This window comes from Pyrus communis, chromosome 13, assembly GCF_041283825.1.
Source record: "Pyrus communis isolate YQ-2024b chromosome 13, ASM4128382v1, whole genome shotgun sequence".
Lineage (NCBI taxonomy): Eukaryota > Viridiplantae > Streptophyta > Magnoliopsida > Rosales > Rosaceae > Pyrus > Pyrus communis.
In genome coordinates this window covers 17,986,016-17,996,756 of record NC_142577.1, presented here as the reverse complement: position 1 = coordinate 17,996,756, position 10,741 = coordinate 17,986,016, and the positions used below count along the sequence as shown (strand labels likewise).

The 10,741-nt window shown below is 35.3% G+C and overlaps 1 protein-coding gene across 1 annotated transcript; it reads left to right on the top strand.

Moving 5' to 3' along the window:
- Window positions 1–6,546: 6,546 nt before the first annotated feature.
- On the top strand, window positions 6,547–9,772 carry LOC137736134 (uncharacterized). Its single transcript, XM_088683274.1, has 4 exons — window positions 6,547–6,707; window positions 6,810–7,010; window positions 7,082–7,288; window positions 7,509–9,772. The coding sequence occupies exons 1-4, from the start codon at window positions 6,662–6,664 to the stop codon at window positions 9,359–9,361; spliced, it is 2,307 nt and encodes a 768-aa protein (XP_088539400.1). The 5' UTR covers window positions 6,547–6,661; the 3' UTR covers window positions 9,362–9,772.
- The last annotated feature ends 969 nt before the right edge of the window (window positions 9,773–10,741 follow it).

Here is a 10,741-nt window from a genome sequence, read left to right as displayed (position 1 = left end):
TCCGACAAGGCTAGGTTTTCTGGGTTAGGGATGATGCCAAACAACTTCGTTTCTTGGGTTCTCATCATAGCAAAGATGTGCTCCAGTGCATCGTAGCTCAATGGCTTGCGTAGTGGTGCGGCTCAAAGCCCGCAGCTCGCTGGTTGGGGTCTTGAAACCCTAATTAATTTTTTTTTTTAAATTTTATTCAATTCAATTATATGCATATATAATTTAATGTTGATCTATACATAATTTCATGTAATATCAATTCACATAATTTAAAATTATGAATATAATGCATATGTAGAATCTAAAATTCGAAAAACGTAAAGTTGGGGTCATGCATTATGATGAATGTTTATGCTATCAGGGCTGTAAAAATATCGAGATAAAAACCGTTGTTTTGGAAAAACCTGATTGTGTGATGATATTGATGAACTGGTTTGATGCAGAAAATTATTTGTTTAATTTCGGCTTTCCATCTCCAAAACTTGTTTCGCGTTCAAAAAAAAAAAAATTAAAATTGAATCAATAAAAGTATATGAATTCAATAAAATTAAAAAAAAATCAATTAAGAATAATTGAAACGTAATACTCCCCTGATAAAAGAATAACCACGTCAGATTCCTTAACATAACGGATGAATGTGCTGATAACATGTTGTGGCATATATTTAACTGAGGGGTGCGGCATAGAGAGAAAGAGAGTGGAGAATAGGCTTGAGTAATTGTGTGCTAATTCCCCAATCCTTGTGCCTTTATTTATAGTAATAAGGAGGAGAGAAGCTTGCTCTCCAAGTAATACAAAGTCTATTAGGAAAGATCTTCTAGATCCCAAAGGATTCATAATCTATTTTTACTTAGGATTTACATAATCACAATATGTGTTAGAACATATGTCACAACATATATATATATATATATATATATATATCCTATTTTGTGTGAGTGAAAATAGAAATAATGTAATATATCCTATTTTGTCTTTTTACAAAATTAAAATTTATATAAAAAAAAAATTCGTAAAGTAGTAAGGTAAACTTAAATGAGTAGTGGTGTTTAAATAATAAATAAAAAAAAACCCATTCTTGAGTTTAAGCCTTAAGGTTTAGGATAAGTTTAGCAATAGGGGTGCAATTTGGGTTGGGCCAACCAGAACCCGCTAATGTCCAACCCGACTTTAAACCCAAACAAGAGGGTTTTTTTTTTTTTTTTTTAGTTATAACCCGCCCGAACGTAACCCAATTTCAACTCGTTTATTGATTAGGTTGAGTTGGGTTAATCATTTGTCCATCCATCCCCAACCCAACCCAACCCAATTAACCAAACTCAATTTAACCAGATTGTAACCCATATCAATTAATGCTCATATTACACCCAAGAGGGCCAAGTACAAAAACCAACCCTTTCTAATATATTTTTTTTAATAAATTACCCTTTATAATTACTTAAGCTTTTAGGGAATAAGAGACTTTGATTAGTCAGCCCATATTCGTAGTCTCTAAATCTTAAAGCTTTATAGTAGATTGTTTGTCTGCAAAACCTAAATTCTTTGTGTCTCGAAGCAATTGCTCATCAACTTTGATTGATTTATGAAATTAAAGTTAGCTAGTTTTGATGCTACTTGACTTAATTTTTTTTCGATATTCTTGGAAACTAAGTTATTACAGGATTAAACTCGAAAAAGTTGGGTAACCCGAACCCAACCCAAGTAAACTTGAATTCAATTAAACCCGAGCCTAAATGAATCAGAATGAAACCTAACCTGAATCTAAACCCGAATTGTAAAAGTTGGGTTAAAATTAGGTTGACTTTCCAATCTGCCCAACCTATCCAAGTTGCACCCCTATTTATCAAGATGCTAAACTCTAAACAATGGGTGTACCTCAATTATTTAAATATATTATACGGCCAATTTTGTTCGAAACGATTTGGTGTAGCAAATTACTATCTCGGAAAATTTGACCTTCTGGTTTCGACTCCCACCACCGGAAATGCCTTCTTTTTTTTTTCTTTTTTTTAATGAAATTCATTTATCCCTTGAGAAGAAGATGGCATGAAATGCCTTTTTTATATGAAATTAATTTGGATTAAATACCTAAAACTCTTAAACTTTTTACTGTCATTTTAAATTGGTCTCAATCTTTTTAAACATTTCAAATAAGTATCCAACCTATTAAAAATGTCATACCAATTAAAAATCTGTTAAATTAAGTAGGGTTCACTTTGTCTCAAAAACTAATAGAAGGTCATGAAAGCATAACCTCCACCAACTAACAGTCATCACCACCCTATCATGCCATCACTTCCAAACCCAACACAAAACTACCAACTCCGCCCTACAATTCAAGCCACTTACATCGGGAAGAAGGTCATTGAGATTGCTGAAAATGGTATGGACTATCAAGATGCGGAACCACCATCTTCGTTGCCCACAAAAAAGAACTGGAAACTTTATGATCCGAGATCGGCGAATGAGGAAATCACATGAGCAAAAACAAGCACCTTGAACCTTAACTGAATTCTTAACCCTCTTATTTGTCCGGAGGTTGTCCTTCTAATGTAATTTCAATTTGGGTTCATTTTTTATTCAATCAATACTTATTTGATCATGGATTCCATATTATATAATCTATATTTGGAATTCAGATTTTGAGCCAACTAATATTAATGTTTACCACAATATACTTATCTGGTGGGTTTTGAATATAATCTATGTTTGAAATATTAACTAGGACTTAACAGATGTGACATTTTTAATAAGTTGGATTCTTATTTGGAATGTTTAAAAATATTAAGACCAATTTGAAATGACACTAAAAGGTTGGGCTAACCTAATAATTTTATTTAATGATTAGGACAAAACTCAATATTAAACAACCCAACAAATTTACCCAACTACCATTTTTTATCTTTCCCTCATTTCTTTTATACTGGCCCCGCACCTACTTCTTCTCACCCCTCTCTCGTCCTCCTCCATCCATCCACTTATCGTCCACTTGGCCCCACCCCCTTTCTGAACACATTGATATAATACTAAGATTTTTTTAAAAACAAGTATAATTTTTTTTTTAAATAATGTGACCATCATTTCTATAAATAGTTACACCCTGTGGCAGCAATTCTAGAAATACTGCCGTCATTTTCTCGAAATAGTGTCGTCATTTCCAGATTTATCGGCACTGATTTTAAAAATAATGTCATCGATTTTAGAAATATTGTCATAGTTTCTAGATTTAATAGCACCGATTTTAGCAATAGTGTAATTGATTTTAGAAATAGTGTCATCGATTTTAAAAATAATGTGACCATTTCCAGAAATAGTGGCACCGAGATTAGAAATTGTGGCACTGAGACTGGAAATAGTGTCACTGTTTCTAGAATAAATATCACTGTTTCTAGAAAAATAAAAAACATAAAAAAAAAAAAAAGTTGACTAATATAATAAGAAAATGACTTGAATTTTCATCAATTTGCTTAGAAATTTATTATTTTAATAAACAATATTCTTATTAATACAATTTTATAAATATTTTTATTAAAAATTGTTGATAAAGGGTGGAAAAAGTGACATAAGAGAGAGAAGAGAGAGATGATAGTGATGAATGAAAGATGAGAGAGAGGTGACGGTGATGTGTGAAATAACAGAGATAGATGATGGACTGGTTATAGGTGAAGATAGAGAGAGACGGAATTCGGGAGGGGTGAGGGAGGGTGGGAGAGAGGGAAAGAGGGGGAAGGGGATTGGAAATATAAGTTTTTTTTTTTCATTAAATAAAATTATCAGGTGATTTTTGGTTAAAAAAAATTTTTGGGAAATCCTTTTCATTAAAGCCCCCTAAATTTTATCCCTTAAAGAAGGAAATGGCAACAATAACCTTAAATTTATCCCTTTAAGAGTGTTTTGCCCACTGCCTTTTTAAGTAAATCTAAAACTCATCTGGTGTAGCAAATCAAGTGCTACCTAGAAAAGTACTTAAAATGCTTCATGAAATAAGCATATAGTAGGTGTTTCTTTCCAAAATCACTTTTAACTTTTTCTACCAAATATGGTCATAAGTACTTTGATGATCTAAAAATGCTTTCAATTATCTTAAGAACACTTCCAAAAAGACTCATGACCTCTATGCTATTTGGTTTAACTTACGTGTGAAACATGATGTGTGGAAAATTGGATTCACTCAAGCCCAACCTAAGTGTGCCCGAACTTAATGAAAAACCAAGCTTGGCTCAAAATTTAAAACTTTTCTTGGTTAAAGTGTCCTTTTGTAAAATAATAAAATAAAATATTCAATTAAAATAAGCATCACTCACTACATATGTCTGTAAATCATCTCTACTTTGATTAATTTTTAGCATGTATATCTTTTATTAGTGATAAAAAAAAAAAGAACGGTATCACGTTTTGTGCGGTAAAAAAATGTTTACTTGGACTAAATGAACAATGAGACGAACACATAGAGTGTACACGCTAGAAGAAAATATGACAATAACTAGTGATATTAGTGACACAAAATGAGGTAGGTCAAAGGTCAATCAACGGCTATTGTGTGGGTTAATGACATACAGATGGCTAATGGGGTTATTAGCTCGTAGCTACTAATAGACCTTTCTTCATCATATTCTTTACAAACTAATGATAGCGATTATTATTAATTTTTCTTGCCGTGGGGTGCTATCACACACCTCTTTTACCTTCAAGTTCAACACATTTTTTGTTAATTTTTTTGGGAAGTGTTATTGACACTCTAAAAATCTTATTCTACACTCCTCACAAATGTATTTTTCTTTCCAAATATAGAAAATTTGGAGTGTAGAATGAGATTTTTGGAGTGCCAATAACAATTCTCATTTTTTTTTTCACTTTAATTCATTCAACCTGACAGTCGAAATTGAGAAGTGTGCGTGAAAAAAATGTGTGAATATCACCACCTGAAGAAATATTATTGTGTTCCTAAACTAATAGAGCACAAATTGAACATTACATTTCTTTGTTTAAAGTGTGAACTCTTGGTTTTCTTTTACCGTGGGCAAACATATCTCTAATCTCTCCTACTAAACACAATTTATCTCAAATAAAGGGAATTTAACAGGAAAGAAAAAAAATAATAGGGAAAGGAGGGTGACACAGATGGCTGCAATATGGTATAATTATTCCACGCCTAATATTTTGCTGAAAAGTGGTTAACTAGGGTGGATTTCCACACAACTCATCTGTCCATTACCCCGAATGAGAAAAGGAGTGTGGAGGGTCCAAATGTTGCTTGCCTTTAAGCATGTAGAAAGGCTAGGAGGGTTCCGAAAACAATGCACAACTATCATGAGCCCCTATGCAAACCCTAACTGTGGCCAATTAGCACTTTACATTAGAGGAAGATTCTCTACCCTCCTATTTTCATCCCCTTCCATCCTCTCTTCTCACACATTATTTTTTGTCTTATGATTTCTATAAAAAAAAAAATTAATATAAGATGTTGACGTGACTTAACCGTGATCATTCAAATAGAAGGGAATGGAAAGTTAGAAAGATTAGGAGAGTAGAGAATCCTCCTCCCTTTACATTTGGATCGTGCCACTTAGTCAGAACCAAGTGTCCTTCCCTTCTAATCATTTTCCCCTAATCTTGTAATCTGGATGTTCACACTCAACCAAATAATGGACACAATTTATGGTTGATAGAATAGAATGTTTTCCAATAGTTCCATGTCCCATTGTTTACGTGGAAGAAGTACGAACGAGCTGAGATGACCATGGTACGAGCGGTAGACTAAGGTCTGCTAAATTTCAACAACCGTCGCATACGTGAAATATATGTAGTTTGTTGGACGTGTTTGAAGTTAACTGTCCAAAATTAAAATGGCACAAGCAGGTATGTTTGTGATTCTATTGTAGTATTAGTGTTGTGAGACTTGTGTCTCTCGATTGCACAACACCAAGCCGCATGATGTGTCCCATCCGGAATTTGAGCAACCATTACATGCCAATAAAACGCCTCTTGTTTGTCTGTGCCGTGCATTTACAGAACTGGCTGCTTAAAAAAACTTAATTGGGAGAGATTTTTTCAGTGTGATCGGTACACGGAATGGTATACCACGTGTCACTATATAAATGGTGGAATATGTGTGTTAAAAAGTTAATAACTTAAAAAATAAAATTTCTCACCACTTCCATAAAAACACGTGGTATATCACCCGTACTCCCATCATAATGAAAAGTCTCTCCTTAATTAGCTAGGTTAATTAATAGTGTCCCTGAGATAATACTGCCTAATCTTTTGCATAAACAACATAATCATAGTGGCAGGTCACACTAAAAGGCTGTTTATATTGATTAACTTTATTTCGTTAGCAATGTCTGTCTCATGGAAACTTTTAAATTCAGGACCAAAGAATGTCAGTGTCAGCTAAAAAGGCAAAGAGGATGAGGCGTTTGCTTCAAGTCTGACCAGTGAAGTAGTACTACCCTATTTTAATCAAGTGCAAACACCCTGGCATGGCAGCTTAACAGAGAGAAAGCTGTACACTTGAAAATGTTTATAGCTATCTGCATGTGAATACATCAGCTCGTGGTATATTAGAATTTATACTCAGATTTTGAATTGAATTTATCTCTCGATCCGAAAAACTCGAGAAGATTGGTGATTTCTGCAGTTGCTTGTACTGCAGGATTTGGTTTAGTTGATGATGGGAAATGAGATGGGTAACAACAACACATCAGGTTTGAGAGGTATGGAAATTTGAAGTTTGTTTTGAGAAGTTTTATTTGTTTTGTGGTGCTGATGCATAATTTCGTAAGTCATGAGCTATTTGCAATTGCATTCTCCTGCAGATGAAGAGAACACAACAGTTGTTGAAGTTGGCGAAAAACCTTTGGCGGAAACTACTCGTGCAAACGAGATAAAAGAAGAAAATGGAATAGTAAATGCAGACGAAGGAACAGATTTTCATGAAAAAGTTACTAACTTGCCTTCCGATGGTCCAGAGAGAAAACGAGATCCTTCTGTTGATGATCACATATTAGACAGAACAGGTTAAATACTTTTCCTAATACTGTTACTAAATATTATTGTCACTACTTAACACTTGGCCTTCTGTCCATAGAGCAAGAAGCTACTGAAGTTCAACCTGTTGATGAATCTTCAAATATTGCGCTGGAATCGAATAAAACAGGTGAAGAAGACTGTGAAATGCAAGCAAATATATTATTTAAAGGCTCGGGATATGGGAAGCCAATAGCACAATCGGAGGAGAGTGATCTGCAAGGAACAATCAAACATCGGCTTGAGAAGCAGGCTTCTTTCAAGAAAGGTATGTCTCCATTCTACTGGTTAAAATTTTTTTTCGTTTAGATATTTCAATCATTTATTCTGTCTTAGTACAAGTTATAGCGTTTTTAGAATTTTTTTTATGTAGTTCACATTAAAATTTAATTCTGTAAATTTTCTAGAAAATATGAGTATATATTTAAATGAGAAGAAAGGAAACAAAAAACCCCACCATAGTACTTATATGCTATAAACTGCAACAGAGGAAGAGGGGACAATGTCCACTTCACATGATCCAGAACCTAAGGAATCAACACATTTGGAGTTAAATCATCATGAAATGGATACAGTTCATGCTGATGACCAAACTGTAGAAGATGGCAGTGGACGTATAGAAGTAGGAAGTGAAGACTCCCTAGGATCAAATCTTGATTTCGAGGTGAATGGCCACCTCTCGGACACTGAGGCGTTGGAAATTATGGTTGAAAGTGTTGATTCTAATACTGATTCAATTAGGGAGAAGCAAAGGGAGGACTTATTACTGGAGCAGAAGGCATCCCAAGAACTATTCGAGTCCTCCGAAGAGAAGTCTGAAACTAGAGATGGAGGTAAGGTTGAATGTGGATTGAGCACCACGATTACAACGATAACATCCAATGGAGGTAAGGATGAAAGTCATGAGGAGTTTTCAACTGAGATGGATTTGATTGGAAATTATTGCTCCGAATTAGAGCAGGAAGCCATTCGAGCGCCTAAGTCTGCAAACTCCAGGACAGAAGCTCCTGAACCCGAAGAAAAATGCATGATTGTGGAAGAGGAAATCAGGCTAATTGAAAAAGAGCTGGAAAATGGAGAGAACAACCATGATGGAAACACAATTCAATCTTGCGGAGAGCCAGTGATAGAATCAGATTCTTTCCAGTCAACTGAGCCTCAATCTGAAGCTGCAATGATTGTCTCTATACTTGAGAGTGGCGAAAAGGTACGTGTATTTAATCCTTTAAGCAACAAAGATTGTCGAACTGAGGAGACGGAAGTTGCTGAAAAAGGCAACCTAGCTGTCATGATGTGTGTTGAAAACGAAAGTAAGGCTTCTGAGTACCACTTCCTGAACTTGGGAGAGAAAGTTGAGGTGGTCCCGGAACTTGGAATGGTTCCAATGGAGTTAACTGTCGTGCATTGCAATGACGAGGAAAAGGAGGCAACAGAGAAGACAACTGCTGAAGAAAATGGGAATAACACTGAACCTTCGTGTGCAATTGCTGTTGATCATGATCAAGCAGAGGCTCTGCCCTTTCAAAGCACCAATGACTCAATCCTAAATTGTAAGCAAGAGAATTGCAGTGACTTCTTTGCTACGAAAGCTTCCACTGTTGATTTCAATAACTGGATAGCTGAAGCATTAGTCTCCATGAACAAGTTGGCACTCGACATGCCTGATCAACATGTTACACAACGTACCAAACCATCTCAAGCAGCAGCAGAAGCAGAAGCAGAAACTAAAATTCCAGCCAGCCAATCCAATGAACAATGTGAAAAGGTTGAAACATCTGAATCAGTAAGCTGTGATTTTGAAACACAAGAAAATGTGGGAAGATCCAGCACTGAATCAGATGTTGATAACTTGAATGTTCGTGCTCGGATACAAAAATCTCCAAGCTTCAGCCTTGATCTCCAAAATGAAGCAAGAACTGAGGAATCGGATTCTCCCCTTTTGCTGTATCATGACAAGGCTGCAATAGAAGGCTCAACAAGCCAAGGTGATGATGTTACCCTTGGAAGCTGCATCAAGTACACCGGATATGAACAAGGTGTTTCACAGTACCAAGCAATGCTGGTGGAAGAGAAAGTCATCACATTGGAAACAAGTAACTCAGAGAAGTCAAATACTTCATTCCTAGGATTCTTGAAGGAAGAGGAAGAAGCTGGTATTGTTGTTACACCACACGAAGATGATAACCGGTCGACTGCTGAAGATTCAACCAAGAATCTCTTGGAATCACATACTAAAGAAGCTGCTGGGGATCCAACTACTTCATCGAAAGGTAAAGCAAGGCGCAGGCAGCGGTCTTCTCTCTTTACCAACTGCATGTGTTGTGCAACTGTGATTAACTGAATGCCTCTTAATTCATAGGCTCTGAATATACTGGTTTTGATTGGTGATTTTCTCTCTAATTAATTTGAGTTCTCTGGGAAATAGAGTTCTGATCAGGAGGGAGACTGGTAATTTTCTTGGTTATTCTTTTACTTATTTGGCTTAAACTTATTTTCTTGGTTACTTTGAGAAGCCAAGAAAGAGTGTTTGTTTTCACTTGTTCCATCTGCTTTTTTATTTACTTATTTGGCTCAAAACTTACAGTACCTTGTGGTGTAAGTTACCGTCTGATGTAATTCCATCTATTTATTTGACTGAGAGATAATTAATTTGTAAGGTTTTGGAGGGAATTGTATTAAAGGCAGCTATATATGGTGCTTCTGATTGTAATATTTGTTCATTTTTATTCATATAATACAATGATTTGATAAATTATTCTCTATCAACTTAAACCTACGAGGTTAGTGTTGTCTAACAAAAATTACTATTTTTCAGTATTACTATCATCACTGTTTAACCTTTTGATTATGATGCAAGAGAGATGGTATGAGCCAAATTGTTAAACCTATCATCAGAACTTCTAGTATCGCGGTCAAAGAGAATCTTGAATATCACCAGTTGTACGTAACTATGCATTTATCTTTCTTATAACTTATATTGTAAAATTAACCGGAGAGAAATAAATATAATATAATATATACAACCAGCGACACGACAAAGTGAAATGAGAGAAGAAAAAACTGAAAGATCAGTGCAGTTATGGAGGAACCATCAAAGCACCGACCATAGATTCATGATTGAGAGTCATTTTTTAAATCTGGATTCCAATAGGACAATGGTTGGCCTAAGCAAACTGGGACCAGGCCAGACAGAGAAGGACATGATGGCCTTGAAACATACTATACCATATACACCACCGAGATCTGATCAACCCAATATTGCTTCACATAATACCAGGCCATGTCTACATTTAATTCTTTCACATTTGATACATCGAGCCATAATCCAACCTTTTTTTTCTTCCAATACAAGCAATATCTCCTTCATCTTAATTTAAATTGTGAGAAGAAAGATTCAAACTCAAATATGCAGAGAGAAGCACATTTAGATTAGTGAATATGATTATGTTCGTCTCTCAGCAGAACTGAAAGCCCCTTGAGTGTTAAGACATAGTCAAAGCAGATGAGTTGCAGTGTAGGTTTAGGGCACACAGAGATAGAGACGAAAGTTTCCGCATTCCACGCGGTTTTGAGGACGGTCTAAGGTTTGAACTTTTGAAGCCAAAGATTTGGGGGAAATATGAAGTCATTGACTTAATGCAAAGAAACTAACGTGAAAGGAACAGCTTATCCTTCTCCTTTTCCCAAAACATGAAATCCAATTCATATTAGAAACCACATT